The 20,117-nt window shown below is 37.2% G+C and overlaps 1 protein-coding gene across 2 annotated transcripts in view; it reads left to right on the top strand.

Moving 5' to 3' along the window:
- The window catches only part of SPOP (speckle type BTB/POZ protein), a 66,690-nt gene that overhangs the window by 26,634 nt on the left and 19,939 nt on the right, over positions 1-20,117 (top strand). Inside the window, exons 2-4 of one of the 2 annotated variants that reach the window (XM_025995855.2) lie at positions 6,454-6,505; positions 18,859-19,002; positions 19,659-19,780. In XM_025995855.2, coding sequence (XP_025851640.1) covers positions 18,925-19,002; positions 19,659-19,780 — 200 coding nt within the window. In that variant the 5' untranslated portion in view covers positions 6,454-6,505; positions 18,859-18,924. The remainder of the gene's footprint in view (positions 1-6,453; positions 6,506-18,858; positions 19,003-19,658; positions 19,781-20,117) is intronic. The other variant, XM_025995856.2, reaches the window with a different exon arrangement.

The raw sequence follows: 20,117 nt of genomic DNA, 5'->3' as shown, positions 1-20,117 counted from the left end.
ACAAAAGGAGGGATTAATCCTTTGAGGGGAATGAATAAAATTAGGGAAGACTGGAAGACAGAGCTTCAGGAGGTTAGACCATAAGATGGTGGAGAGGAAAGAGAAGGTCCTTTGTGGAAACATGGCTGGTTTATAAGGATATGCAGTCTCTGAAGATAGGCTGGATTGCTGTATTAGTTGTGTGTAAAATGTGCTTTCTTGGGGTGACGGGTGGCTCAGTTGTTTCGGTGTCTGTTGATTTCAACCCAGGTCATGATCTCAGGGTCATGAGATTGAGCCCCATGTGGGGCTCCATGCCCAACACTTAAGCTTCTCTGTCTCTTCTCCCCCTACTCCCCCTGACCTCATGCTTGCTCTCACATATGCTTTTTCTCTCTCCAAAATAAATAAAAATAAAACAAAATGTGCTTTCTTGCTGAGATATATGAAGTCAGCCTCTTCCTCCCTCTGCTTAAGTAAGCCCAGTGCTATGTAATTCTGGTCAACTGGAAAAAGTATTTTTACCAACAAGAGCTAGTTTTTTTCATTATTGAGAATATCTGGACTGAATTCACTGGCTTTTTTTTTTTTTTTTTTTTTTTGGTTTGATTCAGACTACATTATTGTCTAAGAGATTTCTCTGATGTCGTTTTTTAAAAATCTTTTCTAATTTACTTTTCCTTCTGAATTCATGGTTTTTGAAACATTTTTTTAAAAAGGCAAACAAAAAGTGGAGAGGTTTTGACAAACTTCTCTAGCTGAAGTCCTCTAGTTCTTTTTCCCCACCCTCACTCCCTAGAGACAGCCTATTATCATGAATTTATTTCTTTATTTATTTTTATAGATTTAAAAAATTTTATTTATTCATGAGAGACACAGAGAGAGGTAGAGACACAGGCAGAGGGAGAAGCAGGCTCCCTGGAGGGAGCCCGTGGGACTCGATCCCAGGTCTCCAGGATCACACCCTGGGCTGAAGGCGGTGCTAAACCACTGAACCACCCGGGCTGCCCTATTATTTTGAATTTAGTGTGCATCTTTGCAGTGCAATGTGTGTGTGTGTGTGTGTGTGTGAGAGAGAGAGAGAGAGAGAGAGAATATGTAAATTCTGTGACAGTCATTTGGTGATTTTTGTTTGTTTCTTACTGTTTTTCAGGGTCTATCTGAATGCATATAAATCTCAGTCCCTCGTTTTAGCTATTTAATTTTTATTTCACTATGAATATTTTAGTTTTCCAAACCCTTTGATGGATCTTTAAGTTGTTTTTATTTACAGACAGAACTCCAGTGAACAGCAGCCACATGTGTATCCCTTATGCTTTCCTTGTTGTTAGTTGTTGGTTTCGTCGTCCTTGTTGTTATAGTTTTTGCTGCTTCCGTGGCTTGATTTTTTCCTAAGTATCTTACTGAAATTCTCCACTTGTCCCACCACTTTGGTATTCACATCATCATTTGGGGGAGAAGGAGGGATGAGGATACCCTTTCATAACTCAGAATACCAATTTCTTTTATTAGGGTGGGAGGTTCTGAAATTTTCTTTTCCTATGGATTCTCTTTGGAATCTGATAACTTTGGCAACTTTTGCATTTCAGTATTTTGTTTTTATTATATCCAATAGCTGTTTTTCATAAACATCAATAACTCCTCACCTCTTCCTTTTTCTCCCTTCTTTATTCCTTTTAACTCCTAGAATACTTCCCACCCACTAAGTGTAGGCCTATTCACTGATCTCCAGGCCAGTTCAGGCAATTCTTGTGTTACCTAAATTCAGCGTGATCTAGACAGAGCTGATATTTATGAAAGAATTTCTTAGAGCATTCTTAGCCAAAGTAAGCATTAAAAAATATAAGCCTTCACCTTATATTAGAATTATTATTGATAAATTTTATTCAGGGACCATATGTTTCAGTGACTTTCATTTATAATTTCTTTGGACTCTTTAATCCACTATATTTATTATTGCAAGGTTGAGTATATTTTTAGTTTTTATGCTCCTTGTCTTTTCCCCTTTAAATGTGGATGCTATTCAGAGCTTTGAGCGTTTTTGGAATGCTGAAGTGTTACACATGAAAACTGTTACTCTTCTCTAATAATACACTCTCCCTGCTGGGAGTGTTTGAGTAGGACTTCCTTTCTTAACTAATTTGGGCCACCACCTCATGTATGAATATATATTCATGACATTTTAACCTCATGAATATGTGTACTATCTTAAAGATTTGATAAGAATTTCTTTGTGAAGTATTTTTTAGACAATTGATAAAACCTTAATGTAGAAGCCTTGGTAATAAGTATAACTATGAAATAGCAGATGCCTGTATATTTTCTTGCAAATTTATTCATATCTTAGGATATGGTTCAGGTCACAAGTATTGTGGTTGGAAAGTAACTTTTGGATCTAGACTTAACTCCAGTTTTAACTTAAACAAAGTATTCCATCAAAAGTATAAGCTCTGTCTATATGCTCAGATGTATCTGTTGTGTCACTCAATAGGCAGTTTTGTTTAGTGAATTATTTCCTGCAGGCAATGTAATTACTAAGTTTTTTTTTTTAAGATTTTATTTATTTATTCATGAGAGACACAGAGAGAGAGAGAGCCAGAGACACCGGCAGAGGGAGAAGCAGGCTTCATGCAGGGAGCGGGACGTGGGAAGATCATGCCCTGAGCTGAAGGAGGCACTAAACTGCTGAGCCACCCGGGCTGCCCTTCAAGGGTTGAAGAGTTCTTTACCTGCTCTTTTTCACGTCAATCCCACAATTTATATATGCTGGGGAGAAATATTCCTATTTTTAATCTTTCTTTAGAATAAGGTTATGTTCTTATATGATTCACTAATAGTATGGAGTTTTGTTTTCCCTTTCACTGGAAACTGCTTTAACAGTCTTTGATATCTAACTCAAAAATAATTTAAAAAAAATTAAAATTAACTTTTTTAAACTACAATAGATTGTAGTCACCTTCTTGGGATATTTCATCCGGATATATAACGGAAGCCTTCTGTTTCTGTAGGAGTAAGAAATATAAAGAACTTTCTTCTCAAAATTATATTTTGTTTACATAATTTTTTAAAAACATATTTTTTTCCCTTCTATTAAAACATGCTCATTTAAAACAAAACAACTTAAAAAGAGTAAAGGAGGCAGTCTGTCTTCGTGCTGCTGCTTGTCAAGAAGTTCCTGTAGCAGGTCCACTGGTATACAGCTCACCACAGTATAAGGGAGCTCTTGTCTTTCTGAGGTTTCCCAGCATTGTTATTACTAGAAGAGGTACTGCGCATTTGTTAGGGGAAAATGCAACTTAGTTTGTATCAACTTTTTGTAAGTCTTACCTTACCTGTTATTCATTAATACTAAGAAACCTGCAACTTGTTAGTGAAACAAACTTTAATAAATTTGACATAGAGGAGCACCTGGGTGACTCAGTGGTTGAGCATCTGCTTCAGCTCAGGTCATGATCCTGGGGCCCTGGGAGCTTGCTTCTCCCTCTGCCTATGTCTCTGCCTCTCTCTATGTGTCTCTCATGAATAAATAAATAAAATCTTCTAATAAAAATTGACATAGAGAGGAAACATTTTTCTTTAATGTATGGAGGTATTGTCTAGTCTTTCATGAATGGAAATCCAAAAGAAAAAGATTAATTCAGCCATTTATTAAATAAGTGTTTATTTCTGGCTTCCCTTGTGCTAGACACAGTTTGGGTGCAAACAGACAGGAATTTTTCTTTTGTACATTCCAGATACAGTAGGATAGATGATTTTATGTGCTAGACGAAAAAATGAAGTAGTGAAGGAGAACAGGATGGTAGCCTTGGGGGCGGGGATGGTATTTTTAAGGGTGTCAAGGAAGGCCTCACCGAGATAGCGACTATTACAGAAAAACCCAACAATGGTGAGGGAGTGTGCCAGGAGAATATCTAGGGGAAGAGTTATTCAGGTGGAGAAAAAGGCAAGTACAAAGCCCTGAGGCAGGAATGGGCCTGTTCTGTCTCAGAAACAACAGCAAAGAAGGCAGTTTGACTGGAACATAGTGAGCTTAGGAAAACATAATTGGAGGTGAGGCCAGAGAGGTAATGAGGTCCGATTGACAGGCCAGGCCTTTTTCAACCCTAACAAGGATTTTGGCTTTTATTCCAAGTGAGATGGGAAGTCATTGGAGGTTCCATCAGAGGCCACGATTAAACTATAAAGGTAAAAACAAAAAATACTGTATCTTGGCTTTGCTTTCAGAAGCTTTGGATTATTTCTTATACTAATGTGGGTTTTAACTAATGGCTCCTGGTAGCCATATGTAGATTTAAACTTTTGTGTCCATACTATAAATTTCCCTGAAAATATAGGTCTTAAATTCAAAGAAAGTTTCTTTAAATTCAAAGAAAGTATGATAGGAAAGACAGTCTATAAGTATTCATTCCTAGATAACCCTTCTTTATTTCTGACTTCTTATTATGAATTGTCTTGGAAAAAAGTCAGGGGTGTATTCCGTGTAAGACATTGTATTCACTGATACAGGAGGATATATACATATATGTGTGTATGTATGCATATACATATGTAGCTACTCTATTTTAATATGTCTTGAACATTTTTATTATGAAATACAAAACAAAAATGCATAAAACATGACTGTATAAAGATGAATTCTAAAAAGCAAGTACCTATATAACCACCACTTAGACCTAGAAAATATTGCCAGCACCCAGAAGTTTGCTGTATTGTGCATTCCTTCTAAATCATAACCCATACTCTTGTGCAGAGGCTGACATTTTTGATAATCATTTTCTCTATGATTTTACCACCTAGGATTTCTTGGAAACCATTATAATTTAGTTTTGTCTGTTTTTGAACTTTATATAAATAGAATAATATATCTATGTTGTTCTGTGTCTTCTTTCAGAACCTAACAATATGTTTGTAACTTTCATCCATGTTGTTATATAGAACAGTAGTTCAATTTCATTACCATATAAGCTTCCTAGTACATGGATGTACCATAATTTATGTATACATTCTACTGTTGATGCTTTAGGCTGTTAGAACAATGCTGCTATGAACATTCTTGTTTATGTGTGCTGATGGATGTCCTGATGGAATTTCTCTAGGCCATATTTAGGAGTGGAATTGCTGGATTTTTAGTTTATTAGATAATAAACTTTTTCAAAAGTGGTTGTATTAATATTAATTTGCGTTCCTACCTACAGTGTGAGACATGTCCCTGTTCCTCCCAGTCCTCACCAGTATTGTCAGACTCCTTAAATTTTGCCAATCCATTGGGACTGAAAGTGTTCATTGTAGCAAATTAATTGAGAGACCAAAGCCTTAAGCTTAAAAAAATTAGAGTAAGGAACTAAAGGTATTGGTTTCTGTTTTAAGAATCACCAACATTCAGAGCATTTTTATTTCTTAAGAGTTGGTTGGCATCTTCTGCCTAGCAGTACTTAACAGAGTTTTAAGAGGTATTTGTCTACTCTCAGAGGGTCAGGAACCTTGTCTGGTTTTTTGTTGTTGTTATTGTTTTTACCACTGTGTCTGAAAGAATGCCTTGCACAGTTGGTGTTGAGTAAATATTTGTTAAATGAATTCAGCCTGACTCTTGATACTCTTAAATCTTCTGATCAAGGTTGACCTGTTTTAGCATCAGTAGTTGAGGACAGTTTTTAGTAAGGGCTTCTTCCATTATTAATGATGATGTTGGTATTGACTGATTTATGAAAATAAGAGAAGCTTATTTGTATATGTACCAGTTAAAGTTAGTGTTTACATTTGCAAGAAAAGATTCCATTTTTAAGAAATCACTCAAGTGTGTATTCAGTACTTCATTTTTCCACAAAAGGCAAGAGGGTGCTAGAATTTTCTGCCTATGTTAGGCTTCTAGAAGCCTGGCAACCACTCTTATCTCTGTTTCTGTTTTGAGTTACTTTGTAGACTTTGGGAGATAATTAGGGTGGTGGTGGTGTTTTAGCCAAGACATCTCCCCAGTCTTCACCAGGAACCTCACTGTGGTAGCAGTTAAAACTGTAGGATAAGTGGCTTTGTTTAAATGTATCTTTCTTAGGGTAATTGACCCACAGAGCACTTTTTATAAAGGGCATTTTACATAAAGAGAAAATCGTTCTTTCAACAGTTTGTGAGGTAGCCGACACATGTGATGCTAACACCCCCATGCTTGTATGTGTTGACATGAAGCAAACCACTTACTTCGTTTTTGCTGCACTCATAGGCCAGTTGATTAGAAGAATTAGCTTGGATTTTTCGGACTTTCATATATCTAAGTATATAATCTTTTTGAGAGATGACTAGAAAATAGAATATTCAGAACTATTGATAAAACAGAAGAATGGTAATTTTGACTAGTAAATCCTAGCAAATGTATTACCTGCTTTTGTAAAATTTTCCCTTTCAGAATAGCCAAAATAAGTAAAGACTTGTATGAGATTCAGAGTCTAGTTAAGTCTGATTCATCATCTCTATTTCCAACAGAGATTTCCTGTTAGACAAGACAAATTAGAGTTCTTCCTACTGACTTAACTTGGTGAGTTTTTACATAGTTTTATTTTAAACATAGTTTAAGATTATGAGGAAAAAAGCAAATGAAATACGCGAAGATATTTACCATGACTTTAAAAAATGCACATCTGGAGTACAATCTACTGTTTCATTTCAGTGCAAATGGTATGTAAAGTTGGAAGTCATATAAAGTAAACATGTAAAGTTTTTGGGTTTTTTGAATAATGAGCATTACAAATGGTGTTAAACGTTTTTCATAAGTGACTTCAAAAGAAGTCTTATTCGAAATATTCTTTCTTGATGTAAACATAGCTATTTGTTCAGATCTTCTCTGGTGACTACAGCTTGTAATAGAAGGCTTTACACTAATGGTGGAAGGGAGAAAAGTTTGGATTTACATTTGTAATCAGTAATATAGAGACCTTAGAGTATGATGATTTTTCTCCCTAGAAAAGATCTTCAGGGAAATGAGAATTACAGTTTATAAACAGAAATAAAGCAACTCAGGGGCTTCATTTTACAATGTTCAAGGCATTTGATTCTGAGCAGATTGCCTTTGTGTATGAATGTCGAGCTCATCTCTGTATGGGTAACTTAAAAAATATTTCTACCATTCGGGCCAGCATCTTAGAAATTTTACTTTTTTAATGCTTCAAATGTTTATGTATGTTTTTACAGAGTTTTATTGGGTAAAATAGGTATTATTGCATTTTGGTCTTTTAAAATCTGACAAATTGTTAGGAGCCAGGAAATTCTGTTAAGACAGACATTCTGTCTAACTTTCCCCTGTTTTGTCTGCCTGTGTGGTTTTACTTTTTCCTTGTGTCATGAATTTTGGAATGAACATTTAAAACTGAGAACTTCCTGCTTGTCCTTTGTTCCATTTAGCTTAGTTAGAACCTTAACATTAACACAGAAATTGGCTTATTCTTAATAACTTTAGAATAAGAGGGAATTTATTTTCTGCAGATGGTTTCTAAGTAAAGAGCATGGACATGGATCTATATGAAAGTCATCAGGTTTTTTCTAGCAAGACCACAGTCAAAGGAGATTAAAGCAAAACTATACTTCGATCTCTCTTTCATAGTTGAAGGGAGTTGTAAGCGTCTCTTATAAAGAACAACACCTTCAGAGAATACCACATTCTATACTGCTAGATAGTAGTAGTTAATACTTAAGAAAATAAGGGTACCTGGATGGCTCAGTGGTGGAGCGTCTGCCTTTGGCTCAGGTCGTGATCCCCAGGTCCTGGGATCGAGCCCCGCATCCGGCTCCCCGCAGGGAATCTGCTTCTCCCTCTGCCTATATCTCTGCCTCTCTCTCTCTGTCTCTCATGATTGAATAAATAAAGTCTTTAAAAAAAAAATGCTAGAGAGAATTGGTTGCCCTTGTAGTATACCAAATTTTCTGGAGTAGATGGGCCTTTTCAGCTTCGAATTTAATGAACTTAGTCCACACAGTACCCCTAAGACCAGTTTGGACGATCTTCTTTGATATGTATTCCTTGAGGTCTTTCTGTAGCCAACTTGTGTTGGCAAGAAATATTTTTAAATGGCATGACTAAAGTATAGATGGCTGAAGAGAACTGTATGTTAGATTTGGCTTCTAGAAAAGCCAGAGGACCCTGTAGGGTTATGCAATCTCTGCCTGTTTGCTTCATGAAATGAGTCTTCTGTTTTTGAATTCCTTGCAGATTGGACACACTTAATTGTATTAGGGCCAAGCCTTTCATTTGTTTACTATTTGAATTTTATGAGGTTCTCTGTAGTTGAGGGTGAAAAACTATAATCTCCCAAATCTCGAAACAGCTTTGAGAATATAATTATATAATAAACATATCTTCTTAGCCATAAGGTTTTTTCCCTCTTCCTCCTCCTCTTCCTTCTTTTTTTAAATTCTGTTCTAGCTCTTGTTTTAGAATGAATTTTCTCAACCTAGAGGAGAAATCTTTGATAACACGTGGGATGTGTTAAAATATTCATCTTTCCTAAGTTTGCTCTTTGTGGCCCTAGAGATTTTTGTCCAAGTCATCAGTGTAATCAACACAGTATTATAATTTGCAGAAAGAGAGAAATTGCTGATTATTTGGTTCTGCCTATCTAACTTCATTTCTGAAGGTGTTTTCCTTTGGAACTGAGATCCACTTTGAAGTGAAATAGCCCCTTTATAATCAGATTTGTTTACTGATTTGAATTCATGTCATTCCATTTCAGACATCTCCCAAATGATGGATTTTGAAAGTGGTTTGTGGAGAAGCGTAATCTGATGAACCGTATCTACCTTTTTTTTTTTTAAGTGGTTGGAAGAATTGTTTTTGTTTTTGTTTTCCTAGCAGGGGTTCAGTAATTAACAACAGCAGCACATCACCTGATGGTATTAGCCCAGACCTTGTGAGACCTATGCTTATTGCAGCCATGATTGGTTGTGCTGGATCCCCTATCTAAGAGGAGATAAGATCGTGTTCTATAGATGCATTTAGCTCAGTTAGTCATTTTTACCTAAATTAAAAAGCAAAACAATTCAAAAAGTCTTTTTTTTAAGGTCTCAAGAGATGCTATCCTACAAGACTGCTGAATGGCATCTGCCCCTTTTCAGGACAGACCTTTGCATTTGGAACAGCATGCATTGCATTCTCCTTGGATATATTTTTGAGGTAGTGAACTATGCTAGTATGTCTGTATCAACAACCCTTATATAATTGATAGTTTTTAGGGAGAGGGAATGATTCCCCAGCCCTTAACTTAAATTGGCAATAAATTTTTTTACTCTTTCATTTTTCTGGTAACTGGAAGAGTTTCATCCAAAGTGAGAATTATTCCATATTTTAACCTTTGAGCTGGCTGCTAAGGTCTCCTTGGGGACAAGGACACTTTGCAGTTATTTATAACCTGTAGAGAAGGGCAGTAGGCTGTAAACAGCCAGCACACACTAAGGTTTGGGAGCCAGTGGGAGCTGTCTGTTGGTTATCCTACTCTTTCCATGACTTGAGATTCTTTCATGTACCTTCTTGTTCGTCTTCATCTTGGCTTTGTCTGGATGAGCCTTACTAGCCAGGCTATTTCTGTAAATCTCATAACACTTAGATTGAGAAGAAGGTAAAATAGCCTTTTATGTTATGAAAGTATATCTAACCCGTACAATCATTTCAGTAACTATGCTCACCTAAGGTATCTGTAAACTGAAGAATCTTAAAGGTAGTGACCTGCATACATATTAGTATACTTGTTTCTGAGTTTTCCTTGAATATAATAGTTGCAAGAATAATTCAACTCTTAATTAGATAAATATTTGGCAGTGGCAGAAAATATGTTCTATAAATTAGCCTGGTATCGAAAACTTAGTTATATGTCTAGGCATGTTTCAAAGGTATGTCTGTCTCTATATATTTATACAGGGACATGTTTACATGTGTATATATTCAATGTTAAATATCTTTTCTCTGTACTTCATTTTTAAGAAAATCAAACCTCACATCAGATATGAAAATTTAATGTCAAATCTAAGTAAAGATGCTAAGGATCTGCCTCAGTTTTATTGATATGTTGGGATTTTATTATATAGACTACAACTTGAAAGAACCCTCAAGGTCTATCTTGAATTCCTGGTAGCTAATGTAGTGATACTTTTTATAATCAGGACTGGCCTATTCTGGAAAATATGCTTATGTTACTGTTGTCTTAGGATTTGGGAACTCCCCATTTAGCTTTAGAGGCTTAATTACCTTTTTCTCCCAAGTTTTCTTGGACTTTTTTTTTTTAATTGAAGGAGAGTATAGTTTTGGAACATAATGAGTTCTTTGAAATTGAAATGAGATCAACTGATACTTTTCTTTTTGAAAATGTTTTATTGTTTTAAAAATGCGCCTGGATTCCTATAGCTGATATTCACTCAGCAACTCCCAAACTTTAATCTTCTAACTGGAGCTCATTAAGGAAAAATATGATTCTCAAAGACAGTAATCTAGTTATTCAACAATTTTACTGAACAAATATTTACTGGGTGCCTGTTATCATACCATTTTAAGCATGGGGAATACTCTTCCCTGATTGAGCTTAACTTCTGGTGGGAAAGACAATGGACAAGTGAGAAATTGAAAACAAGATCATTTCAGATAGTGATAATGAAGAAAATAAAAAAAGGTAAGGTAATGAGAGGGGCAGGCTGGGAGTGTGAGGTCAAGGAAGGCCTCTCTGAAGATATTATATTGATAGGACACTTAAATGATAAGGAGCTAGCTATGAAAAGATCTGAGGGAAGAAAGAGCTTTCCAGGCTGAGGAAAAAGCCTGATGTGCTAAGTAGAATTAAAGACCTGAGTGACTAAAGGATGGTGATTTGAAGGGTAAGTGTTAGATGAGGTCAGGGACATACACTGAGGTCTTGGCAGTCATGACAGAGGTAGATTTTACTCAGATAGCAGTGGAAACCACTGGAGAATTCCTAGCTTGTCTCTCATAAGGGTCTGATTTGTAAGCCATCTCATCATTTAGAAAAATTAACTGTAAAGGCTACTAATAGCTTTAAAATTTTTTAAATTTTATTTGGAAAGGTAATATATTCACATGGCTCAAAATTCAAATAGTACAAAAAGGAAATACAATGGAAAGTCTCATTCCCACTCAAGTACCCCAGTTTCCAACTTTTGGAAGTAACCAGTATTCCTAGAATCTTACATAGCTTTATAGAGAATATTATGTATATGTTAAAATAAATAAATATTTTTGCCTCTTTAAATAGGACCTTCTCATTTTTTTCCACAGATTTTTGTTACATTGTCTATCTGTATCATAATTCATTTAATCAAACCCTTGTTGATGGACTTTTAGGTTGTTTCCATTCTTTTGTGATTACAAATAATGCCACAGTGAAAAAATGTTTTATATTTGTCATATTAAATATATCAGTAGGATAAAGTGAAATTCTAAATTTCTAGAAGTGAAATTGCTGGATCAAAGGATATGTGCATTTCTTATTCATTCTGATATACTTTTCCCTTCATGGAGAGTGTAACAATTTATACTCTAATCAGAAATGTTCTCTTTACCCTGAGCAAGTGTTATCAAACATTTTGATCTTTGCCAATTCACTGGGTGAATCAGTGTGTGGTTTAATTTGCATTTATCTTATTATGAATGAGAGTTGAACATGTTTTCATATATTCCAGAGCCACTGGTATTTACATTTCTGCAAACCATGGGCTATTCTTCACCCATTTTTCCATTAGGCTGTTGACTTTTCTTTTTGATCTTTAGATTCACATAACATGAAATTCTTTTGTTAAAGAATTAAAACAGGGATCCCTGGGTGGCGCAGCGGTTTAGCGCCTGCCTTTGGCCCAGGGCGCGATCCTGGAGACCCGGGATCGAATCCCACGTCGGGGTCCCGGTGCATGGAGCCTGCTTCTCCCTCTGCCTGTGTCTCTGCCCCCCCCCTCTCTCTCTCTGTGTGACTATCATAAATAAATAAAAATTTAAAAAAAAGAATTAAAACAAATACTGTGTATGTCTCTATAAAGACAGAAACAGTTATCTTTAACTTGTAAATTTTATGTAGTGTGAATCTAATAAAGGATATAAGAGAAACTCCTATCTTTCCTTTGTTTATTGAAGTCTCCTGATTTTTTTTTTAATTTATCGACACTTCTTAAACTAAAAACAAGTACTTAGTATTTTGTTAGACTGAATTGCAATAAGTTTACCTATGACAAATTTTTCAAAAGTCATTCAAACCTTGCAACAGAGGAAGTCCGTATGACCTGTAATAATCTATCCTTAGGGTAATGAGAAAGAGGTTATTACCTCATAGGCTGTATATTATGGAGGACACTGTAACAGAAGAAATACAGACATTACTTTGAGGTCACATCAGTTTCTTGAAAATGAATATATCCAAGTCTTCCCAGAGTTTTGTGGTTGGGTTTTTTGTTTTTGTTTTTGGAGTTTGTTGTTATTTTTTGCATCTTCTTTTTGGGAAAATACAATGTCTCTCAGGTTTATAGATTTTATCTATTCATGAGAGACACACACAGAGAGAGAGAGAGAGAGAGGCAGAGGAAGAAGGCTCCATGCACGGAGCCCAATGACACGCCCTGGGCCGAAGGCAGACACTAAATCACTGAGCCACCCAGGGATGCCCTGTCTCTCAGGTTTAAAATAGTTATGACATTGGGATTTTTTTCCTTACTTGGAAACTGTACAAGGCCTTAAATTAAAAGAAGAAAAAGTAATAAGTGTTTAAAAAGTCCCTAATAAACCATTCTTTTAAGAAGCTATGTTCCCAGCCATTAGCTTGTGCATGTTTGTGTGTTATGTTGAACCCCATGAAATTGCCAATGTTTGGCTAGTTTGGACTTACAAAACAATTTCATGGTTCAGTCTCATATCTCCTCAGTCTTATTCTTTTATTATTTTTATTTATTTTTTTAATTACTGTAATTTTTTAAATTCCTGGATCTATATGGCTAACTTACAGATAATCATGTATGTGATATGCCTGTGTTGGTTGTTGATACTTTTTTTAATTCTCTGGATGACTGGATGGGATTGAAGATGGAGGAATGCTTACAGGGAATAAAAGAAAGATAAAAAAGAACTGTAGAAGCTCTTTGGTTTTTTTTTTTCTTTCTTTTTTTTTTTTTTTCTTTTTTTTATTTATGATAGTCACAGAGAGAGAGAGAGGGGCAGAGACACAGGCAGAGGGAGAAGCAGGCTCCATGCACCGGGAGCCTGATGTGGGATTCGATCCCGGGTCTCCAGGATCGCGCCCTGGGCCAAAGGCAAGTGCTAAACCGCTGCGCCACCCAGGGATCCCTGTAGAAGCTCTTTGTAACACTTATCAGAGTCCCTTTTTTTTTTTTTTTTAAGATTTATTTATCTATTTATGATAGACATAGAGAGAAAGAGAGAGGCAGAGACACAGGAGGAGGGAGAAGCAGGCTCCATGCCAGGAGCCCGACGCAGGACTCGATCCTGGGACTCCAGGATTGCGCCCTGGGCCAAACGCAGGTGCTAAGCCGCTGAGCCACCCAGGGATCCCCTTACCAGAGAGTCCTAACCCAGCTCTGCGTATACTTCAGGTTAAACTATTGGGACGTTTTCCTCCATTGTACAGGGTATTCATCTTCTGTTCTCAAAGAATCCTGATTACATAAGAGTTTAATTCAAATTCCTGATTCATGTTTTCAAAATGAAGGAAATTCTATCCGGACTCTTTCCCCCTTGTAGAATGCAGATACACTTGGTCCTGGATGAGAACCTTAGTTTTGCCGGGGCTAATACTTGAGAGTGCCAAGGAGTTTTTGGCTTTATGTGTAACTCACCGAAAAGAACAAATTAATGATTCTCATTACATTGCAATTCTAATATACTCAGCACTGTTCAAAGGGCTCTTTTGGAGATATGTGAGAGAAACAAACAGAAAAGTTAATGAACTAGATAGAATGCAACTGGATAAATGTTTCTCAGTCATCAGAGTATTTTCGCTGAATGCCTTGTTTTAGGCAGGCTGTGCTAGGTGACAAGACATAAAGAAGAATGGCAAGTTCCTTTTAAAGAGCTTCAAGTCTACTGAAGGCAGCAGAAGTGTTCATAAGTGTAAAAGATGGCAAAAAAGAAGTGCATCCTATAGGCTCCATTGAAAGCACCATGCATGTGCATCATGACAGCATTAATATATTTTCTTTTTTTTTGTCTACTCTCCAGAGTTTTACCTTTCTTATAAAGATTTTATTTATTCATGAGAGACAGAGAGAGGCAGAGACATGGGTAGAGGGAGAAGTAGGCTCCCTATGGGGAGCGCATTGCCGGCAGAACTCCATCCCAGGACCCTGGGATCATGACCTGAGCCAAAGGCGGACACTCAGCCACTGTGCCCTGCTCTCCAGAATTTAATGTTTTCATTAGAATATTACTACTACTATATTGATTGACTGGAGTCTCTTGGCAAAAATAATTAACAACTTTATGGTCTCCTAATACCTGCTGAGATGCGTTCTATTAGTGATTGCTATTGGTTGCTAACTTGTTACTACCTTCGTTGGAAGTTGAGCAGTATTACAGTTGACAGATATTTTAAAGTATATTTTTTAGTGTGACTCAGAAGACATGTCACCTCATGGGTCAGGATTTAATAGAGTAAACAGGAAAATAAATGGTGGCATATAATAGATATGTTCAGCCTCAGAGTTGTCAGCATACTGGGAAATTTGCTAAGCTTTGGAAAAGAAATTTCTCACTAGAGAACTTGGATGGACTTGTCCTAACTTGTTGGAAACCAGGGACACTATATTTTGGTGCTAGTTGTCTCCTACAAAGGTACTCAAACCATGACCCTCAAATAGACCTCCTCTTTTCTGAAATTGTTTTTCTTCTGGGCACCTGCAGCATTTGGCATGAAGTGCTAGAGAGTTCATGTAACCCCAGGCTACTTTGCTGATGAACACTTTGCTCATGGTGCCTGCTATGAGTGAAATTAATTAGACTTGTGCTATCCTAGTCAATTTCCGTCTCAGCAGGTTGTGTGGTTAGAGCTCCTCAGAGTCTAAGCTCATCTTCCAGTTCTACTAGCTGCTGGGTTGGACATTTCTTTAAAATTGGAATAAAGGTGATAGTATTAAAAAAAGAAAAGAAAGACCAAAAAGACTTGGCCACAAAATAAATGAGAAGCAAAAAAGAGAGGAAAAAATAGCCAAGACAAAAGTAGTATTTTTTTTCTGATTGTAATAATGGACCATGGTTTAGTAACAACACTTAAGCCATTAAAATAAACTGGTTTTTAAACTTGTCTTTTTCTTAGGCTTAGAGAATTCTTAAATCAATTGTTAGATAAATATGTAGTATTTTTTTAAACTTCAAAATAAACTTGTTAGTATTTTATGATCCCTCAGTATAGAGCTGCACCACACCTCCAGAGCCAAATTTTATGCTCTTAAGTAATGTGTAAAATTCACATCTTCATTGCCAATCTGCCCAAAAGATAGTTTTAAGTGGGAATTTGGAAATTTCATTCTGGCTCTTACAGGGAGTAATGGTAACTGGGATTTGTAAAACTAAGGTGCATTTACTTGTCACTAGACAAGCAATTCTTGAGAATGTGTTTTCCATCAAATGGAAGCCTAGCTTGATCACAGGTTATCAAGTGTAGCATTTGGTTTCTTGAGTATATCATGGAATCATGAATTGCACAAACCAGAGAGCCCCAGTTGCCCCTGTATGGCTTAGTTTGCTAGCTTAAGCGAAATAGCATGTCATGTATATATAACTGTTAACTCCATCTGTGATTGCATGGGATGCTTTAGTTGTAAATATCTGTAGGATAGTGTTTAAAACCAGTGGGGACTCTGGTAATACCACTGGTATTACTCTGCGGGAATACAACTGTACCCTATTAATCCCTTTCCATGCTTATTACTTAAGTAGCCAGTGAATGTGTAGGAGTTGAGTGATTTTGTTGTTGTTGTTCATTTATACCTTTCTCAACAAAGGATTTGAGGCAGTTTCCAGAGGTGTTAACATAAAAAGAGTAAATAGTTGAGAGAATTATAGCAAAATGAGTAACAGTATTAAATTAAACAAATTAAATTAAAAAAAAGTATAAAATAATAAAGCTAGGGCACCTGGGTAGTTCAGTCGGTTAAGCATCCAACTCTTGATTTCAGTTCAGGTCATGATCTCAGGATCATGAAATCAAGCCCTGGGTTGAGCTCAGCCCTCAGGGAGCCTATTTATCCCTCTCCTTCTGCTCCTCCCCCTGATCTCTCTCTCTAAAATAAATGAATAAATAGAAATGGAAAAAAGAAAATAATAAAGCTATTATAGAATGAGCATGTGATCCTACAGTTTCAAGAGATGGCTTACAAATTTGTCTCATGGCTTCCTAGTAGCCAAGCAAAGACGGTGATATGATCAGTTATATTCATATTGTCTATGAACAGCTGAAAACAAACCAGATGATCAGGAAAGAAATTTCTGCCTTAGATATTATAAACCAGTATTTGATATAATGGAATACACCCTAACACTATTTCTGCAATACAATATATTTTTTTAAATAAAGCAGAACAGTAGGAAAAATGGTATATACTAAAGTGGCTGTCATCCCAAACTAACAGGCATATATATTTTCATATTTGCTTCAGATCATCCTCATTTGAAAAGCAACAGGAGGGGCGTCCTGGGTGGCTCAGTGGTTTAGCACCGCCTTCAGCCCAGGGCGTGATCCTGGAGACCCAGGATCTAGTCCCATATCACGCTCCCTGCATGGAGCCTGCTTCTCCTTCTGCCTTGTGTCTCTCCCTCTCTCTCTCTCTCTCTTTCTCTCTCTCTCTCTCTCTGTCTCTCATGAATAAATAAATAAAAATTCATGAGAGACAGAGAGAAAGAGACACAGGCAGAGGGAGAAGCAGGCTCCATGCAGGGAGCCCGACATGGGACTCAATCCCGAGTCTCCAGGATCACATCCCAGGCCGAAGGCAGGGGCCAAACCACTGAGCCACCCAGAGATCCCCTTGAGATGTCTTATATCCTTGTCCCAGCCTTGTTCTTCTCCCAGCTTCATTCTCCCCTGCTCTCCCATTGTGAATCTGATGCGTAGCTTGTCAGTGTTTGGTTTTTTTTTTTACTTCTACTGAATGCATATATCATATCTGTAAATAATGTATAAATCCTAAATTTGCATAAATAAGGTACTGCATATGACATTCCAAAACTTGCTTTTTTTCATTAGCATTGTGTTTGATCTCCTCTCCATGGTGCTGCAGATCTAGTTCATTAATTTTAAATCCTGAAATATAGCCTTCCACTATATGAAAATAACCCAATTTAGTTTTCTATTTCCCTCTTAATGGATTTTTAGTTTGTTTCTAGTTTTTCACTGTTATAAGCAGTGCTACCCTGAATAGCCTTCTCTGTGTCATCTTCTGCCCACGTGCAGAGTTTCTCTAGGGCAGTGGTTCTTAAAAATGTGGTTCCAGGACCTGCAAATCAAGATCACTGGGGAACTCGTTAGAAATGCAAATCTGTGGTCCTCCCTCCAACCTCTGAATCAGAAATTCTGGGGATGGAGCCCAGCATGGTGATGGAGTTGCACGCTGAAGTTTGAGAAACCCTAAACTAGTGCATATACAGTTAAAGTAGAATTACTAAGTCTTAGGGTGCGTGTATATTCAATATACCTCATACAGGAAATTCCTGTCCAAAGTATACATCCTGGTTTACAGTCTCACCAGCAGTGTGGGAGAGTCCCCATATCCCCATACAGGGTATGGTTGATTTTTTTTCTTGCTGTCTGGAGGGTGTAAAACTTAAAGGGCTATTTTATTTCCCTTTTTATAAACAATATTTTTTATAGGGTAGTTGGCCTTTTTCTTATGGATTTTATAAAAATACTTACATATCAATTTATAAATTATCCCTTCATTATGCATTGCAAAGTCTTTTTTTCCCCCAGTTTGTTTTTTGGCTTTGTTTATGGTACTTAAAAATTGTAACCAAATTCACCAGTGTTTTGAATGGCTTTGTGTTTAGAAAGGCCTTAGAGGGGAGAATTTGGATTTGGATTTGATTTGCTGCTGGAACACCTGTTGAGCTGTGCAGTTATTTGAAGTTGGTCTGAGGGTTATGAGACAGGTACAGATTTCAGAGTCATTTGTATAAAGGCAAAACTTTGACACTGGGGGTGGATAAAATGAAAGAGAATGTAGATTGAGAAAATGATTGAAAATTAAACCATAGGAACAAACAACACTGGAGAAAGAGAATCCAATAAGAAAGATTGAGGAATTATCAGAAAGCAGAGAGAGCAAGGAAAAGAGTCTGAAAAATTGGATAGTGATGGAGTATGTCAGTGAGAAGATCTCTAATGCTGCAGAGAAAGGAACACATCCAAGAAAGGGGTTAATGTTGCCTTTCAAGAGAGCAGCCAACAATGAGTTGGATAGAAGACTGCTCTTAATAAGTTTGCACTGAAGTGTAGGAGAAGATGAGACAGTAGTTAGGTAACAAGGTCAGTTTCTTTTAGGAGTGGAGTATTTGTGCCCCCAGAGAAAGAAGCCAATGGCAGTTGTATGTGGTGTTCATTATGCTGTCTCCTCTTTGGCAGCCTTTTCATGGGTGTACTTTATATGAACTTTGGGTAAATTCATTTGATAAGATAATATTAGGATTTGGGTAGAGGACTAAAATAGGGTGATAGAATTGTGACCAGGAGGCTGCCTTAGATAGGTGGTCTTCTCTGAAGTTAACATTGAATGCTAAGGAGCCATTTAAATGATAAGGTAGAGCATTCCAGGCAGGAGACCCAGTTTCCAGTCTACAAGGTCAAACGGAAATAGGATAGTATACCATTAATCTAATAAAATCCTCATGCTTCTTGGGTCAATCAGGGTGAAGAGAGAACAGAAATCTTTGTCCCCTGACTTTGGAGATCTTGTTTAACCTTCAAACTGGCGATGTCAAGGGTTCCAAGTCCTCCACCTCCGGCAGAAATGTCGAGTGGCCCTGTAGCTGAGAGCTGGTGCTACACACAGGTAAGTTAATGCTTTTTTTCCTTGTAAATTGTATATCTTGGGAGGATTTTGGTGAATGAAAAGAGTAAGATTTCTTTTCTTCGCTCGGTTTCCTGCTTTCTCCAGAAATGTCTCAGGACATAACTGTCAAAGGGCAGATAGATAAAGTACTTGTCGGTTTTCCACATGGCATCCGTATGTCCTAGGCCAGTGTTTTTTACTGGAGATTGAAAGCGGGGGCATCTTTGAAACTAGATCCACTTATATCCACCTTGATGGAAATGTGTTCCTTTTTGGGCACTCACAGGAAACCAGGTTTGACATTTGCAACCCCAGGCAGTGGCATCAGCATCTCAATTGTCAAACACTGCTTTGAGCAGAAGCTTGTTTTAGGTATGGCTTTATTATCTACTTGCCCACCCCTGTCTGTGTTTTTCTCACTTTCCACCCAGTGTTTCTCAGAAGTGGAGAAATGTTAGGAAAGCAGTTGGTCACTGTGAGATTTCTTAAAATGTGGGTGAGGGACAGAAAAAGCTGAGCCTCCATTCTGGCCAGACAGGGCTATCTTCCTGTGGGAATCATGCAGATGGAGGGAGGATGGGAAATGATTATTTGATCGGCCTGTTTTTCAGGTTGCCCACTTCCTATTTAATCACTTCTTGGTTTTCTGTCAACAGATCAAGGTAGTGAAATTCTCCTACATGTGGACCATCAATAACTTTAGCTTTTGCCGGGAGGAAATGGGTGAAGTCATTAAAAGTTCAACCTTTTCATCGGGAGCCAATGATAAACTGAAATGGTGAGGAAGACTATATTTAGCTGTAAAATTTTTTCTAAAAGTCACCTGTTTTGTGTGATTTTTTATTTTGTTTTTGTTTTTAATTTTATTTATTCATGAGAGACACACACACAGAGAGAGAGAGAGAGAGAGAGAGAGAGGCAGACACAGGCAGAGGGAGAAACAGGCTCCATGCAGGGAGCCCGATGTGGGACTCGATCCTGGGACTCCAGGATCACACCCTGAGCAGATGCCCAACCACTGAGCCACCCAGGTGTCCCTTGCATAGTTTTACAACAGAGTCTCACTAGAACATAAGATCCTTGAAGGCAGAGATTTTGTTTTGTTCTTCATATAT

The sequence above is a fragment of the Vulpes vulpes genome, chromosome 2 (assembly GCF_048418805.1).
Source record: "Vulpes vulpes isolate BD-2025 chromosome 2, VulVul3, whole genome shotgun sequence".
Taxonomy (NCBI): Eukaryota; Metazoa; Chordata; class Mammalia; order Carnivora; family Canidae; genus Vulpes; species Vulpes vulpes.
This window is presented reverse-complemented; position numbering and strand designations above follow the sequence as displayed.